This window comes from Amblyomma americanum, chromosome 4 (assembly GCF_052857255.1).
Source record: "Amblyomma americanum isolate KBUSLIRL-KWMA chromosome 4, ASM5285725v1, whole genome shotgun sequence".
Lineage (NCBI taxonomy): Eukaryota > Metazoa > Arthropoda > Arachnida > Ixodida > Ixodidae > Amblyomma > Amblyomma americanum.
Window position 1 is genome coordinate 71,420,419 of NC_135500.1, and position 18,874 is coordinate 71,439,292.

General features: G+C 46.5%; 1 protein-coding gene across 1 annotated transcript in view; it reads left to right on the top strand.

Moving 5' to 3' along the window:
* LOC144129564 (uncharacterized) overlaps positions 1-18,874 on the top strand; it is a 920,144-nt gene that overhangs the window by 381,537 nt on the left and 519,733 nt on the right. Inside the window, exon 9 of the mRNA XM_077663706.1 lies at positions 15,421-15,570. Within this exon, the coding sequence (XP_077519832.1) occupies positions 15,421-15,570 (150 nt within the window). The remainder of the gene's footprint in view (positions 1-15,420; positions 15,571-18,874) is intronic.

The following is an 18,874-nucleotide window of genomic DNA, read 5'->3' on the forward strand; positions in this document are numbered from 1 at the left end:
TCTTCAATTAACAACCGATGCGTTGAGGAAAACTGGATACTTTTTAGAGATAAGATTTCGTATTTGATCAACCGTTTTGTCCCTGTGATCAAAATAACTAAAGATAAATCTAATCCCTGGTTTACTAGAAGGCTTAAACAACTAAGGAACAAGAAAAAGCGGCTATACCGGACTGCTAAGCGTGCCTGTACCATTTCTGCGTGGAACAAGTACAGTGATGCACTAAAACTCTATTGCTCCGCCTTATCTGCTGCAAAAGACAAATATTTTTCACATGATCTTCCAGCCCTTTTGAAAACTAACCCCAAAAAGTTTTGGAAACAAGTATGCCCTGAGCGTGATGATAGTTCCATCTCTCTACAAAGTAACAACACCCCCATCTCAGACAACGAGTGCCCCACAATATTTAACACCTTCTTTTCATCTGTGTTCTCTTCTGAAGATCATTCCACCCTTCCGGAAGTTCCGGATCTTAATTACCGCTACATGACACCTATTCAGATAACTGAAGAAGGCATCAGGCGTCTCATAACTTCTCTTAAGGTATCTACTTCGGCTTGTGTTGATGGCATTAATTCAAAAATTTAAAAAAATACAGTTCCAATGGCAAGAAGAATTTTATTTCATATTTTTCAGCAATCATTAACTACAGGAATACTACCCTCAGACTGGAAGATAGCTAAAATAGTGCCAATTTTTAAATCTGGAAACAAAAACTCCGGTGAAAATTACCGTCCTATATCTCTCACGTGCATCTGCTGCAAAATGCTTGAACATATAATTTCATCGCATGTCTTTAGTCATCTTGAGCAGAATAATTTTTTTTTACACTAATCAACACGGGTTTAGAAAGGGTCACTCCTGCGAAACACAGTTATTCGAACTAACTACTGATTTGCATTTTAATATGAACAATAACCTTCAAACTGACTGTATATTCCTTGATTTTGCCAAAGCGTTCGGCCGCGTAGCTCACTGCCGCTTGATTTCGAAATTATCATCACTCCGTCTAGACTCGCTAACTTTAACATGGCTTCGTAACTTCCTCTCGCATCGCCAACAGTTCGTATTTGTTAATAATCTGTCCTCTAACCTTTCCCCAGTTAACTCCGGTGTACCGCAGGGCAGTGTGCTTGGTCCCTTATTATTCCTTATTTTTATCAATGATTTACCTAATAATATAACTTCTAGTATGCGAATTTTCGCGGATGATTGCATTACATACCACCCTATTAGATCTACTAATGACCACCTGGCGCTCCAATCAGACCTCCTTACTATTAACGACTGGTGCAACTCATGGTTAATGACTCTTAATGTATCCAAGTGCAAAGTCATCTCTTTCACCCGTAAAAATAACAAATCTAGCTATACATACCGTATTCAAAATGATCTACTCTCTCACGTATCACATTACAAATACCTCGGCGTTAACTTTTCTTCAGATCTTTCATGGTCATACCATATCTCATCCATATGTGCCGTCGCCTCAAAGTCATTAGAATACCTACGCCGTAATCTCCGAAATTCACCATCTAATATTCGAAAACTAGCATACCTCACTTTTGTTCGTCCACAACTTGAATTTGCTTCTCCCATTTGGTCTCCCTATCATAAGAACATGATCATCGCGTTAGAATCTATCCAAAACAGGGCTGCACGATTCATTTCACGAAACTTTAACTGCCGCTCAAGCGTCACTCAGATTAAAACAGATCTTTCTCTACAATCATTAAGCACGCGCCGTGACATCGCTCTCCTCACACTATTTCACAAATATGCGCACTTCAATAGAACTACCTCATTTCAACTCGATGTCTCATCCCGCACGTCGAAAAGATTATATAATCAGTTTAGTTTCGCAAGAATATATGGTGACACATTGGCTTTTAACTCATCTGCATTACCACGAGCCATCAGATTATGGAATGATCTGCCAGGCAACATCGCTTCCGCGTCTAATCTAGAATCTTTCCATTCTAAACTCATCACATGTTTCACTGAAACCGTCATTTAGCACACCTACGTTCAAGTCTATTATTGTTCTTTGCTTTGCTGCTACACTCGTGCCATTCGGATGTTTTCTTACTTATGTTTGCTTGCCATGTTTCCGTGTTTGCCTTAATCGCGCTTTGTTTCCACGTTCGGTGAGCACATTATCCTGTATTGTAGTGAATTATTTTGCGTCGCGTACGTTTCCTTTTGTTTCCTTTGGTTATTAATGCACTGTATTATATCTTTTTTTCGCCCCCCTTACACAATGCCCAATGGGCCTGTAAGAAATTTCAAATAAATAAATAAATAAATCTATATATATATATATATATTTATATATATATATATATATATATATATATATATATATATATATATATATATATATATATATATATATATATATATATAAGTAAGACCTCATGGTAGGCATTTATTCCAACCATTGCTAGAGACGCGTCCCAAGCGAACAACCAAAGCAATGACGATGGCTGGTCACTGGTGAAACAAAATGAAGTTGCAGCGAGAGCCATATAGACGACAACCACGAAGCCCCATACAGTGCTCACACTAACTACCCGCGCGGTTAGACACGGCCAGCCTGGCCGCGATTAGTCTTATTAAGGGCACCGAATGAAAGGCTTCAGGCGGGAAGCATGGAATATTTCAGTCCCGCGGTAACGGGGGTCCGGAGGAGGATCAAGAGGATTGACGCAGTAGTTCACTGGAAATGTTTCGTTGAGAACCAAGTAGGGGCCAATGAAACGAGGCAAAAACTTGTCACAAAGACCAGGCGTCCACAGCGGGGTACAAAGCAAGAACTCGTTTTCAGGGTGGAATGAGACAGCGCGGTGCGTCTTGTCGTAGTGACTCTTGCGATCTTCCTGACAGGCTTCAGCGATCAGGTGAGCAAGGCGGCGGCATCGAGCAAGTTGAAAGAGGAACTGGTCGGGGACAGATGTGGACGAGCTTGTAGGTGTCGAGAAGAAAGGTGCGTCGAGAAGAGTACTGGGAGAACGGCCGTAAATGAGGAAAACGGCGAGTGAGCAGTGTTGAGTTGGAACGCGGAATTGTAGGCAAATTCACAAAATGAAGGACTGCCTCCCATTTCCGCTGGTCAGGTTCGACGTACAGGGCAATCATATCTGACAGTGCCACGGAACCGCTCAGTCAGACCTTTAAACAGGTGGTCGTAGCTGGTCGTCATCTTGTGAAGCGTAAATGAAGCTTGAAGAGCTTCCGCAGCAATAGTCGAAAAGAACGTCCGGCCGCATTCACTGAGAAGCTCCTGAGGGCCCCATTGCGCAGTACGATTGATTGTGAACAGAATATGGCAACTTCTTTTCCCGAGCCATCAGGCAAGGCAGCGGTCAAGGCATAGTGTGTCACATGGACGATGGCAATGATTTTTAATCGATTGCCTCCTTTAGAGAGAAGAAGTGGGCCAAATAAGTCGATGCCGAAAACGGCGAACGGGTTGGCATACAGATGTCCAGCAGAAGGTGAAGTCGGCTTTATTGCGGCGCTGGCAGAGCGGGCAAGATGCGCCGTATTCAGCGACACTGGATGAAAGGCGAGACCAGAAGACGCGGCTCTTCGCGCGGTAATAGGTCTGGTGAAAAACTAAGTCACGAGTTATCGCATCATTGTGGAGGGCATCCAAAATACGGCAGCGAAGTGTAGGTGGTACTGTTGAAACCCAGCATGTGCCATCAAGGCAGTAAAGGTATGGGCAGAGCACACCATTCTGGACTATGAACTTGTGAAGCTGCCTACGCATCTGACGTTAGGAGGATAGGACGCTCCGGTGAAACTATTAGAGAGTGGGAAGACGCATCGTTGCGATGTTCTGACGCAAGAGCGTTTAAATCTTCGGAGGAGACGAAGAGTAGGGTGGCGACGTGTAGATGAACTTGCGGCGATGAGGAGTCGTGGTAACAGCTGGATGGTGGTTAGAAGAACGGTTTAATGACTCCAGAAGCGGGCAGCGAGGCAGTAGATCGGCGTCTTGGTGCTTGCGACCTGACGTTTAGATGATGTCGAAACTGTTTATTGTTTATGGTTTATGGGGGTTTAACGTCCCAAAGCGACTCAGGCTGTGAGGGAGGCCGCAGTGAAGGGCTCCGGAAATTTCAACCACCTGGGGTTCTTTTACCTGCACGGACATCGCACAGCACATGGGAATCTAGAACTTCGCTTCCATCGAAATTCAACCTCCGCGGCCGGGTTCGAACCCGCATCTTTCGGGCCGGCAGCCGAGCACCATAACCGCTCAACCACCACGGCGGAACGTCCAAACTGTATTTTTGGCGACGAAGAACCCAGCAACCACGCGTCCAGTCAAATTTTTAATTAGAGACAACCTGCATGAAACGGGATGGTCCGTGACGACCATCAAGTGGCGGCCGTAACGGTAGGAGAGGGATTTATGAACTGCTTAAACAACGGAAAAACATTCTGGCTCATTGATAGCGTTGCTACGTTAGAGTGCGGCTGGCGAACGTAATAACTCTTTCGCGAGAGGTACTATCACGCTGCAGAAGGAGAGCAGCAACGCCTTGGCCGCTAGCGCCATTGTGTATAATGGTGGGAAAAGCATCGTCGAAGTGGCCAAGGACCGGGTCTGACGTGAGAACTTACTTCAGGTCTTGAAAAGAACTTTAGAAATGCTCAGGCCAAACGAAAGCACTGCGAGAGGTCAGAAGCTGATGCAGTGGCTTGACAATGGTTGCGAAATTTCTCATAACGTGCCCAAAATAAGGACAGTCCGAGAAAACTAAGCAGCTGTTTAGTCTGCTGTGGACAAGAAATCTTCAGGACAGCGGCAACCTTGTCGGGATTTGGTCGAATGCCATCACGGCTGAGGAGGTGGTCCAGGATCTTCAATTACTTCCTGCCAAAATGACACTTTTTGTGTTGTTTTGTAGGCCGGCAGAAGTGAAGCAAGTGAGCATTTCATCGAGGCGGCATAAGGGCGCACGAAACGTTGGAGCAAATAACAATGCCCTTTTAAGCAGGATAAGACTTTTCATTTCAGGCCACAGAGGACTGTATCAATCATGCGTTTAAAAGCAGTGGGGGCGTTTCTATATTATATATATATATATATATATATATATATATATATATATATATATATATATATATATATATATATATATATATATATATATATATATATATATATATATGCTTATTGCTAAATTTAGAGCTACGGCGTGCAAAGCTACCACAACGCTCTGGGAAATCCTAGAATCAGATTCGCCTGGATGTGATCAATCTAGATAAACCAGGGCGCGTCTTGCAATAAAAGCGTTAAAGTCGCGGTCCGGCAGCTTCGTAGAATGAACAGTACACAGATTCGCGGCATTACTGCCCTCTCAAAAAAGCTTCCACCCGATGCCTTGAAACAAATAAGGTGACTATAAAGAGATAAAACGGACAGTGCACAATAAACACTGAGAATAGAAACACAGCGTCCTCTTTTAGCCCGCATAATATAGCTTGAATGAGACGACGTGGGCCAAATATGCGTGGTCCTACGCGCGGTCGCAGGGATGCAGTAATTTCCTCAGGGAAAACTTTATAGTCATTTTCACCTAGTCGACGAAGAACATTCTGCGGGCCGAAATAGCGGCGCAAAAGATTTTTACTCAATCCGCGGCAGCGAATGGTCATCCAAACCAAGACTCGTTCTCCTGGATTCTTTTGCGTGCTGCCTGGTAGTAAAATGCAGCGTCTAGCGTCGGTGCGCTGCTGATCTGTGTTCCCGAATCGAGCAAGTCAGCCGGTTTCTTAAACGCGTTAAATGTAGGCGCCGACGTCGACGTTATCGTCTTTGGTAACGTTTGGCAGCATGGATTCCAGCATGGCAGTGGCCTCTCTGCCATGGATTAGCGTAAATGGGGTCATCTGGGTGGTGTTCTGCACTGCAGTGTTCTACGCGAAGACGACGTAAGGCAGGATGACATTCTAGGTCTTGTGTTCGGCATTGATGTACGTGGCAAGCATATCGGCGATGGTTTTGCTCAGCCGCATGGTCACTCCGTTGTTCTGCGGATGGTATGCAGTTGTCCTCCGGAGGCTGGTTTGGCTATAACGTAGGATGGCTTGCGTCAGTTCTGCCGTGATTGCTGATCTTCTCGCCATAGGTGCCCGGGCATCGCGCGAGCGGGGCCTTACCATTGGGCAGGCTTGACGATCTCCCGGTCCTTGCCAGGCAATCCAGTAATGGAATCGAGACAAATGAAGGATCAGAGAAAAATCTCGCCGTCCCTATTCCCAACCCTATTTCCATAATCCGTTCATCCAACCCCTACCGCTACGTCCCATGGGAGATCGAGGGAGTCTCCCCGGGCTGGCTCCCCCGGCTGTGGGTCGCTATGTAGCTTTTACCCTCCCCTCATTTTTACCATCTTCCCCACCTACGGGTGGAAAAAGTATACCATTGCCTACAGGCCTTTTCACTTATTATAGGATTGGATGATTTAGGCTGTTATATGTCAGTGGTACAAGCGGGGGCTTATTATTTTTATTCTTTTTAGGTTTCCCCAACCTAACAATTGTCTATAGTGAGCACCTGCGGTACTTTTGTGGTGCAGAAAGCCGGCCTCCTTTAGGGCTCATCTAAATTCGGTCTGTAGTGAGCATATCGCGGGCGCCTGTCGCTGAATAATTGACTTCACAGAAAACACCGTCCGGTAAGACTTTTGCCTCGTCATAGCGGGTAAGGTGGACGGTCCCTATGGCAATCCACTTATTTCTAGACGTTGACATTGGGAAAGCGCCAAGCAAGTCCATGCCGATACCCACGAAGGACCATGAGGAGGGTTCAATAGAGTTCAGAAATCCTGCTGGGCAGGTGTGAGGGGTCTTTCGTCGCTGACCATCTCTGCCGGTTTTCACAGAATGTGCGGCCACGTCATACAGTCGAGAAGAGCAATACACGTATTGAATGCGACGAAGGTTGCGAGAAAACCCGAGATGTCCTGCTGTCTGCCTGTCTTGTGAAGCTTAAAGAAGTTCTTCGCGCAGATTTTCAGGTACAACCAGCAGGCAGGTTGTTTTGATCTCTGCGAAGTTCTTCACGAGGACATTATTCTGTACGCAGAAACAAGGCAATCCTCGCTTGAATGAGGAGAGGGGGGTGAGAAACGTTGCCTTCGAGGTGCTCGATGAGTACTGCTGAGCAAAAGAGTGGAGCTGATGGTTTCCCGGGAGGCGTCTACGACATTGTCAAGCGGCAATGCATCTATAGGAGGTCGTGAGAGGAAATCGGCGTCAGCGTGCTTGCGTCCGGACTTGTAAACGATGAGGACGTCATACTCCTGGAGACGCATGCTCCATCAGTCGAGGTGGCCGAAGGGGTCCTTCGAACTGCAATTCAACAGAATGTTCGGTGATCGCTGACCACCTTGAATGGTCATCTAGCAGGTAAGGGTGAAATTTCGACGTAGCCCAGATGCTCAGTTGATGAATAGTTATCCTGGGCTTTGGACAAGAAACGGCTAGCATATGAGATTACTTTCTCTAGTCCATCGATTTCATAAACGAGGACGGCGTCTAACCTTACAATGTTTGCATCAGTATGAACTTCAATGTCGACGTTTACACCAAAGTGCGCGAGGATCGGTGGAGACTGTAAACGAGGCTTGAGTTCCCTGTAGACTTCTGATTGAGGCGCTTTTATTTAAATGGTACGTCTGCCTTTTTTAGTTGGGTTCCAGGTTCGGCGATGCTCAAAATGTACTTGACAAACCGTCGGTGATAGGCAAACAGTAAGATGAATCTGCGCAATGCTTTCTTATCGGCCGGCGGTGGAAATTCTGCGATATCAGCTTTTTTCCGCGTGTGTAGGTGTAATCCCTTCTTCGTAACGATGTGGTCCAGAAAGAGCAGTTCTTAATATGCAAAGTGACACTTCTCTCCTTTCAAGGCCATATCGGTCGACTTGATTGCCTCTAGTACGGTTCAGAGCACTTTTAGGCACTCTTCAAAGTTCGAGGGGAGGACACCAACGCCATCCATATATACCAGGCAAATTTCCTGCTCCAGGCCTGCCAGCACTGTATCCATTACTCTTTGAAACGTCGGTGGTGCGGAACGGAGACCAAATGGCATCACACTGAACTCAAAAGGGTCATCCGGAGTAAAGCATGCGGTCTTCTCGCGATCTCTTTCATCGACCTTCATTTGTCAGCAGCCGCTTTTGAGATCTATTGATGAGAAATACTTGGCGTTCGAGATGTGGTCCAGTATGCGTGGAAGCGGGGAAGCGGGTAAACATACTTCTTCGTTATGTTGTTCAAGTGGCGGTAATCAACGCAGAGTTGAAGTGCGCTGTCTTTCTTCCTCACTTGAACAACCGGTGTCTCCCAGGCGCTCTTCGATGGCCGGATGACGTCATCGAGAAGCAGTTTTTACACTTGGTTCCAGATGGCTTGTCGTTCTCCGCCTTCGGCAGAGAGGTCGGCCGTGCAGGTCGGTTACAGTGCGATGCTTGGATATTTGCATTTGTCGAACCTTCGGCGACCACGAGAAGCACTTTCTCTATCTTCGAAGCAGATTGCAGATCTGGTCTTGTTTGTGTCGGGGCATGGCTGGCCTTATGTCGAAGACGTGCTTCTGGTATTGCATAGGTGAATCTTTGCTGCTCGATCGGAGAGGGCGCAGGCGTCGCAGTCTTCAAATAGTTCGTCGAGGGAAGCAATTGTTCTTTTGTTGATTTAAAAGGAACAAACAATTAAGGCCGCCGCGGGGGCTCAGCGGTTGTGGCACTCGCATGCTGTCCCGAAAGACGTGCGTTCGATCCCGGCCGCGGCGGTCGAATTTTGATGGAGGGAAAATTCTAGGTGCCCGTGTACTGTACGATGTCAGTGTACGTTAAAGAACCCTATGTGGTCGAGATTTGCGGAGCCCTTCACTAAAGCGTCCCTCATTGCTTGAGTCGCTTTGGGATTTTAGACCCCAATAAACCAAACGAACCAAAAGGAAGAAACTGCGCGACGAAACACGGACACACAAAGAAACGACACACACGAGCGCTGACTTGCATCTGAAATTGTATTCTGGTAGAATGACGTTTAAATAGAACACATGAGAGGGTGGGTAACAGGACTGCTGCAGCGATAACCGACAATCAGTGTGGTCGCGTCACAAAATTGGAAAATGCAAAAAAAACAGTGAACAAAAGAAGGTTGTAAATAATAACAAGGCGGTGTAAAGGGCGCAAAAAGGTGGTCAGGTAGGCAACATCAGCATAATTAAAAAACAACGAAAAAATTAACAGTGGCTTAATTCAGCTTTGCCAGAATATACGTAGCCAGAGCTGCACTTCCCCCCTGGTTACGCATGTTGTCGATCTTGTTGGTGTGACTATAATATTAGGCATTGAAGAAGTATTCGGTGAAACCCATTTTTTAATTATTCAATTGTTTTGACAGAAATGAACACTGCCCGATTATCGATAAAGTAACAGGCCGTTGTCTCAATCTTGCCTACACAGTATTTAGACTGGTTGGTTTATCTGAGACATACCTCTTCAATTGTAGATGATAATGTTGTTGTCATTGCTTCATCTCGTTTTTCTTGCGAAGAAACCATGCGAGGCGCTATGCGACGCTTGTTACGCTCCACCTCTATGTGTCTCCGCTTGGCAAGACATTCTTCTCTTTGCTCAGGCGTCTCCGCCACTCGGTTTACCCTTTGGATTTTTAATATTTCTCCGCAGAGCGGCGAAGTGCCAGGCGACCACTTCTAGGTCTGAATAATTTATCTTCTGGCAATACCGCCGCATAGCGGCTGCTTGAGTCTCGTTTTCGTCCCCATACGAAGCGATTCTGATACGCCGAGTCGTGTCACCCCAGGTTTTATACACACAACCGCAAATACGCAGTTTACCCACACGACCCTACAGACGGCCGCGGCGGCGGTCGAGCTCTGACGACCTGCGGCGCGCACCAGTTGCCCTTCTCCGGTTCCGCGCATGCGCATTCACGCGCGGCGCTGGCGGGCGTAGTCGTGCCGGCGCGCCTCCTCGCGCGGCGGCGGCGGTGCACTCTGAAGTCCTGCCCCGCGCACCTGCGGCTCGTCTGTGGTTTCGCGTATGCGCACTATTGGCTTCGCAGGCTAACGGCAAAATGCTCGACTGGATAGCATAGTGCAGCTCTTGCTACAAAATTACCCAAAAGGACGGGGAATGGGTTAAAGCCATACGCGACACAGAGAAGACTATAAAACTGAATACATAAAAACGTGTAGAAGGTGAATTATTTGAAAACGTGTATAAAATAGGGAACCAAAAGCGCTAAAATCATTCAAGACGCTGCAGAGGATAAAATAAGATAAAGGCAGTACCAAAGAGCGATAAGAGAATTATTCAGCTGTGTGTGGTACATAAGAAACCTTAGGTGTTGGTCAAATCACCCAGAAAATCCAGCTCTTTTTTTGACAAGGAGAGCGATGGGGTACTCAAGCAATGTTCACCGGCATAATGGATTTTGTGGCATTTGACGATTTGCCTCCTCAACGTATCCCTTCCTCGGCCAATAGCGGTGCAGCGATTTAAGTAAGGGATGCAGATTTTTTGAGGGCTGTTTCTCTGTTAAAGTGCTTATCCAGATGCCGAGAAATGGCTATACTGTTAACATTGTTTTGATATTCTCATAGTCGGGTAGAGGTTTACCTTCCTGTTGGACCGATATGCCTCTTCCCGCATGACACTGGCACAGAGTGAATAATTTCTGAATCACTAGGGACATATTGGTCAGAGTGTGTCACCCTACAGCTTCGGGGTTCCAGCGGGTTATTCAATTTGGAGCAGAGGGTGGACGGTTTGTTGGGAAGCGTGAAGACGACATTCACACCGACGCGCTTTTCGACTTTCTAGACGATAGCTAATTTTGTGGAGGTACGGTATTATCCCAACATTTCTGTACTTGTTTAAAGTAGCAGTCTCGAGGTGCTGCCGGCAGTTCTTGATCATGGAGCCAACTGCGGATACTAGCAGATGTAAAGGGTATCCTGCTGTTAAAAGGTGATCGGTCTGGTTTTTTTAACTGTCCAAGAAGAAATGCTCAGATGATTTTTGCTGCGCGTTTTGAAAGTCTACATTTACTAGGGGGAGGGCGCTTGACAAGGTTTGTGTGGGCTGACGCGAACAGCAGGAGTGCCTTTTTGCCTCAAGGTTGGTAAGACAAACAGGTGTGGTTATTCGAAAATTGGCGGCACAGGTCAATAAATCTGAGCAACTGACCGTTAGGTGTTTCATGCGTTAAAGGGAGAGGCATGGATCGGTCAAATAAGGAAAGGGCCTGCGATTCCGCTTAGGTGAAAGATTCGTGGCTGCAATTTAAAAGGACGAGATAGTCCGCAGTCGTGGTATAGGTGCTTGGGCGTCCGCCTCGGCTGCGGATGGTGGTTCGCTCGAAAAGCATCGCCCGCTACCCAACGTTAAAAATGGGTACAAGCGCCCGCCGCCTCGGCGACCGGCGCCGCCACCACTGCATAGCTGTGGCGCGGCGAAGTAAAACGTTGCGTGGATGGCAATGGTGAGCGGGAGAGACGGCTACATGACACGTATTTCTCTAGACGCAGGTACTCGTCAATCTCCAGCGGTATTTGGCCGGAACGGGGTCGTGGGGCATCAAATGGCAAGCCACCCAAGCCCATTATTTTGTAGGGGCAGTGCCGATAAATGTGGCTGGGTTCGCCGCAATAGAAGCACAGTAGGCGGCGCTCGTAGGAGGTTCTCCAGAGGTCGGCTTTCCTTGGGTTAGCTCGCAACTGATATGGGCAGGAGGGAGATTGGGATTTTTTGGGCGGTGTTCATGGCTCCTGGAGATGAGTGTGAGGACGCCTTTGGCTGCGCACCGCCGCAGCGTTAAGTGATGGCCTTGGGTTGCGTGGCAGTCGAAGCCGCGATGCCAAGTGCCAGTTGCACTCTTCTCGCACCACATCCCTTTGAGTCACTGCTTCAGGCCGTGGGGAAATTGGCAGAAGTTGTCGTAGCTCCTTGCGGGCAATTTCGCGGAAAACTTCTTGCAAGTTGTCGTTGGCGACGATCGTCGTGTTTGGATGAATTGCACATACATAAGCAAGGCATTTGTACTGCCGAGTTCGGATATCGAGGGTCCTCTCGGTCGTGCATGCTTCTTGCATGAATTCATCGACTGTGTTTGGCGGCTGCCGGAAAAGGCTGGCAAAGAGTTGTTCCTTTAGGCCGCGCAGTAAATCTGCATTTTATTTTCCTTGGTCATCTCGGTGTCGGCGCGGTGAAACGGGCGCTTCATCTTTTCGACGTAACCGCGGATTGTCTTGTTCGGAAGCAGGATCCTGGATTTGAGGAGTAGTTCGGTTCTTTTTTTTTTCCTCAGAGTGTTGAATACTGATACACGTTACTTCTTGAATAGCCCCAATGTCGTTCGGGACGACTCTTGGTTTCTGTGAGAAATACGTGTCTAATTTTCGCCGCATCATCCCCAATTGTCGAATGATGTCGCGCACACAAATTTCAAATTGGTCCAACTAATCTTCGATGTCTTCACCTAGGGATCCTTTGAAAGCGCACGGGACCCGCGGCTGCTACAGTATGATCCGGGTCGTCATCTTTGGCCTGGGTGCGTTGCTCGTAGTAGGGTCTTTCCTTGTTGGGTGTAGTCCTGCACAATTGCGAACTCAGGCTCCTCTTTCTGGAGACGTCGGCTGGCTCGGTGAACTGATGGCGCGTCCTCCGATCTGAAGCAGTGAGGGCTGGCGACACATCTTAAAGGCGGCGTCCGATACATGAAAGGCTACCCGGCACCTCCACCGCTTGTCACGTTGGGGCGACTGCCATCCGGAGAGCAGAACGACAATGAAAAATGGCGTCTAAACAAAAATCTTTGTTTGGACTCACTTGCGCCCACAAGGGATTGAATCCCTCGGCGGCGTAGGAGCAAGCGTGGTCGGCGGTCATCGAGTAAAATGCCCACCGCTCTCGGCTGCGCGTAATATAAATCTGATAGCGAACTCTCAAGATACGAAGAGCAAAGTTACCACAACGTTCTGGAACATCGTGGAATCAGTCCGACTGGATGCGAACAATCTAGATAAATCTGGACACGTGTTGCAAACAATATCGACAAAGCCGTGCGCTGGCTGCTTTGCAGAATGAAGAAAGGGTACACAGGTTCGCGGCAAGATATCTCTGCATGGGCTAGTTGTCAACTACCCCTTAGGCAGATGTTCAACATGCCACAAAAACGGCTTTCGGAAAATAGACACACAAACCAAAAAACACACCGCGACTGAATACGGGCAAGGGCCATTAAAATATTGGCGCTTCGATTGGAGCTTAAATGGCTGTTTCCTTAAGGCAGGGAATGTGTCCTTAGATTTATGAAGGTTCTGTGTGCGTGCAACTACTTAATGCAAGTATATGATAATCGAAGTGGGCGGCGCCAGAAGTTAAGGCAGGGAGCAATATATTGCGGCAGGCGACGAATTATATCTGTAAATTGAGCGCACATCCGAATTGCCTGTATTTTTAGAGATTTATGAAGCGAGGAACACTTCACGAAAGGTGGCGCAGTACTGGAAGTCATAAGTATACACGTCTCCTTTTTTTATGTACAGTGAACGAAGATCCCGGTCATTTAGAATGTTAAGGTATTGAGCAATAGCTCTCGACAGACGCAGACCGATGAAGGTACTATGCACGTGCATCTATTTAAGGCAACTATAACGACTGTGGATCTGGGTCATGTCCACAGGGTAAGGAAGGCCGCAATGTTTCACGACAGGCGGACATCTACCTAACGCAGGTAAATTTGCCGCATGTGGACTATCCTGCTAATTTGGTGACGGGAGGAATAGTATACGGCAGGCGGCGATATATTGAACGTTATATGTGTATACATCTATATAGGACATTTACAGTGACTTCATATGTTGACTAAATTAAAAATTAGAGGGGCACAGCAGGTTAAGACAGGCGGCGGATTAGAACAAATTTCATCTGGATCAGTACAATACAGAAAGTACAGTGATCGCCAATACGGGCAATCTTCAGAAAGGTATTGAAGGAAGGAATAATTTTCACCACTTGGCGGAATGTTATAAAATATATCCCTATATGATGTTTTAAGGCAGGGACAATAACCGAGGATTCAAAAAAATTTGCAAACTTATTGAAGAGAAAAGAGCTCTCGACAGGCTGAAAAATAATTAACGTTCTAAGTGCGAACGTCTACTTAAGGCTAGTTTAGTGACCGCGGATCTGAGCCATTCTTACACCAAGGTCTCTTACCTTGTGCCCCCCCCCACCCCCCCCCGCTCCTTATTAGGGCGAAGTGTTGGGCGATATCGTCAGGCGAACCAAACTTTACGAAGTACTGACCGCCGGGCTTTCCCAAGTTTCGGGACTGACTGGCCTCCCTTGTGGGTCATTTACTCTGTCTCGTACACACCCACTTAAGACAGGCATAATGAGAGCACTTATGTGCCACGCTCAAACTTTAAGGAAAGCAGGACTGGTTTATGACAGGCGCCAAAATATTTGATGTTCTTAGCGTATGCACTCACTGAAAGCTGATATTGCGGCCGCATGAAATATTCCGAAGTTGAAGAGACGACTACTTTACTACTGGTGGTAAAATATTATTATTTTAATGACGTTCATATGTTTCAAGCCGGTATGCAGATCGCACACTAGAATCATGTTTCAAAGCTAAGGAATGAAGTAACTGTTAACGAGTGTCGGGAAAATATTGAAAATTCCATCGGCTTATATAAATATTCAGGTGAATTATGCTGACTGAAGATGCGTGCCATGTAGGAACACAGCAAAAGTATATAAAATAGGTGAAATTCTAGATTTTTTATGCGTACCGACCTCCTGAAGGGGGAAAGTGGTAATAAAACAACTTTAGTCAGTTATGCACGAAATATCACCAAATATAGTGAAAATATGTAAACATTTACGCCCGTTTCAGAGGTCTATATTATTTTACACTAGTTCTTGCATTTGCTTCGTAATTGCAGTACACGCCCCTGTAAATTCGTCCTCGAGGCGTTCAATAATTAAATATTAAGTTTCCAAGTGCTTCAATTGAGCATGCTTTCGACGCCTTTAGATAAAATAAAACACAACGGCGCTCTGTTCTGCACACATTTGTATCCGCACAGTGCAATGCGAACGCAAGTTTTATTGTATACTGCGCTGCCGCATTTATTCATTTATATTTCCCCCTAAGAATTCAGTCGCGCTAGCTAAATCACTCGCCTTTTAGCTACTAATACAAATGAGGTACGAATTGTATTGGTTTGTTTTCCTAGTAATAGCAGTAACCAACCAGCCTAAGCTTAGATAACGAGCAAGAAACTAGTCAACAACTAGGACCTTTCCTGGCGTTCGTGTTTGACGCTGACAGTTTCTTACTTCTGCAGAACATCAAACGTTGGTATGTGTATTTGAGTACATAGGAGAGAACCTGTGGGATAAAAATTATGAATGCACAGATTATGTGTTAATCCGCATATTCAGCATTGAAATGAAAGCAACAGGAAAGGAATTCGCCTTCCGAACCAACCTTAATGGTAAGTACAGCAATACCTTCTATGCCTGAAGCAGGCAAAACTTTAGGGTGTGCTGCGCTTAAAAAAAAACTTACGTGGTACTAAATGTTTTAGAGAGACAATGAGGAGAAGTCTATGAAAATATTTTTTCAGCAAAATCTGATTTCTCAGCATTTCATGGCTTTGTTCCCGCTTGTCCGGGGGCCAAAGATGCATTTATTTCAAAGCAATTATTTTAAAGGCCATCGGAGGCTGGCCGAGTCTTTGGGGCCATTTGTGATTCCTTGAAAGGCGATGTTGCACGGTGCAGCAGGCGCTGTCGAGGAGGTTTCGCATGGTTGCAAGGGTCAGGTTATTTATTTATTTTTTTGCCACAAATCGGATGGGTGCTCAAGGACGCTCGCGCTTGAAGTTGGCGGGTTGAAACTAAAGCCGACGCGCGACGCTTCAACGGCTTCCGCGCGTTGCCGGAGGTACGGGGTCCACTGGATCGGGCTCTCTCGCCCATTTGCATGTACCTTCAGATATGCGCTGTGAATGGATTAAATTAGCCGAGAGCTCCAAAAGAACAGTTCCGCCCAACTGCCGAAGCTATTGAATGACGTCACAACGGGGACCTTGCGGCGGAGCCGAATCGGTCTGGCTCGGCCGGTGGCGGCTGGCGCACTCGGCGCGAAATAGAGACATGCTCCAAGTCTCCGCCAGTGCGGTCAGAATGCGCCGAGGCCGCTGAAGCTACCGAGCCCGTCGGCGGTCAAGCGCAGTTGGAGTATTAAGTGTCTTCCTTTGGCCGACGTGACGTCGCCATGCAGCGCGCGCCTTACGCCGGAGTATAGGCGCGCATTAGCAGAGCCTGCGCTTAACCGCTAACCAAGGTATTGAATGGCGGCATCTATGCGCGCCACTGAAACCCCCCGCCCACTCACTGTATGAAAAAAGGTACTCTTCCAAGGCTCGGAATCGAACCAGGGCCTTTGGCGTTTGAGGCGGAGACGCTACCACTTCGCCACGACGGCTCGAGATACAACCATCAATAAAGGTGGATATAGTGAATTCACTCTTCCGATACAGAAGTCTCCTCACTTTCGCTACGTATATCATGGCTTAACAGAGCTAGGCCAAATTTCCGTTAAGGAGTTTGAATTTTACTGGCACAGCGGGAATGTTTCGCCGGGCGGGCGTGTGAAGACACAAGTGCTCTTTATACTGCGAACTGCCTTGTACGATCACCTGCGATCGTGCCATCACAGTTTTTCATCGACCGTGGCGATCATCTAACTTGCCTTAACAGGCTCTTTCAAAGGTTAAATAGCACTTGAAGCGGCACTTCTAGTTCCTCTGCTGTTCGGCGCTTGTTAATCTAGGAGCGTCAAAAACAAAACCACGGGGTACGCAAAGCTCATTGACGCGAAGCGCCATAACAAATCGAAACTCTCTTGGCCGCCAGTGGCGCCGCCAAGCATAGATTTTCTTTGCTTCCAACATTCAGGTTGCCTTATGTCTGTCTTACTTGTGTGATAAAAGTGCAGTATCGGTTTTAAAACAAAATTAACTTCAATATTGAGCCGCGCAACCTTCCTTTGTCAGCCACTGAGCTTCGTGGCATCAATGGAGGAAGGAAAAATTGCTCCATGGTGGCGTCTCTTGTCCTATAACTTCATCACGCTTGAGCTTGCGAGATTGGCCTGTGGCGGCGATACCTGTATTTTGGTTTTTGCTATTATCTACCTTACAAGAGCTTTGTTTTCAGCAATAGTGGCATTTTTGTGATCAGGAGCTGGTATTCTATGGATACATGCCAACTTCAATTTCTCGTCAGTGTCCTTTTAAAATGCTCTGTCCCGCTCGGATGTTGCGACCCTGAAATGTGATATTTGTGCGCTTTTTATTGCACAAAGGAAAACTAGGAATGTAGCATGTTTCGCCTAACGTGTAGCAGGCTGATGCTTTCTCACGCCACAAAATGTCTAAGCAGTACATCCATGTAAGAGTGATGGATTAAAGCACGCGTATGTTCACGTCTTTTAAAGACCGACACCGATTTTGGCTTTCCGCAGAGACATACAGAAAACGTGTAATAAAACAAGAAGCTGCATTTATCGAACGTATTGTTTCTTTGACTGTATTTTTTTACTCATAAACACCAAAAAGGTCTCGATCGTGAGGCACAGTATGGTATAAAATTCATTCTTAGAGTGTCATAAACTTTTACTAGTAGAAAGTGGTGAGAAGTCCTTACAGAATAGGAACGTGCATACTTTTCTGCTGTATATTTTGCGTGATTCAGCACGAACTGTAACGAAGCTGCGCTTCATCAATGCATTGCATGTACACATTCCACTCTCGGCGCTTTGTTTCGTTGCGTTAAAATATATGAACGAATCTATATATTACATGACGAGAGCATCATATTGCTTCTTCTCGTGTGCTGAAATGCTGTGAAAATGCGACGCTAAACCAGCCTTCTCATTAACTGGTGGTAGCAAACTACCAAACAGGACACCTTAGAATGTATTGTGAACTAAGAACAGTTAACGTCTCTAAGCATAATGCATAGGTGATGAATCCGCTACGGTATTTAACTTTTCATAATGTTTATGGTAAACTGCCGTATCACAAAACCCACGGCCCGTGGCGTCCAGCGTCTCAGAATTATGAGCGATTATGGGATATAATGGGCGCTGTAGAGTGGGAAGCGGCATACTGGGACGCTTCGTACCAGGCAGGTCTCCTTGACGGGTGAAGAAAAAAAACAGACCTGATTTAACGAGTGTTAAACACTGCAAAACTGTTCACATGCTTTGAAAAGCTTGCAAACAAAAATCTACAGAAACGTAGGTGGCGACAGGATTATAAACAACCATCTTCATACTCTGAGGCTAACACGCTAAGTGTTATATTTTCTTTTTAAGAAAAATATTTATTACAACGAAATTGTTTTATTTGCATCAATTAAATTCAAGGGTATAGGTTTTTAAGTGGATCTAAAAGGCTTAACGTCCTAAAGCGATTCAGGCTATTAGGAACGCCGTATTGAGAGCTCCGGATAATAACTACCCCTACTCTTTGGGGTTCTTAACCTGCACTGATATCGCAGAGTCCACGCGCCTCTAACACTTGAAAAACAACGAAATTCAACCTCCGCCGAGATCCAACACGCGTCTTTCGGGTCTGCAGACGAGCACCATTATTACTTATCTACCGCGCAGGCTGCAAAAAGAGCGCTTTGAAATGCTGTGAAAGCGTTGCCAAACAGACAGATCTGTAGAGCACTAAACGGGATGTCAGGCCAAGAACAAAACAAGACGGAATGCCATTCCGGCCA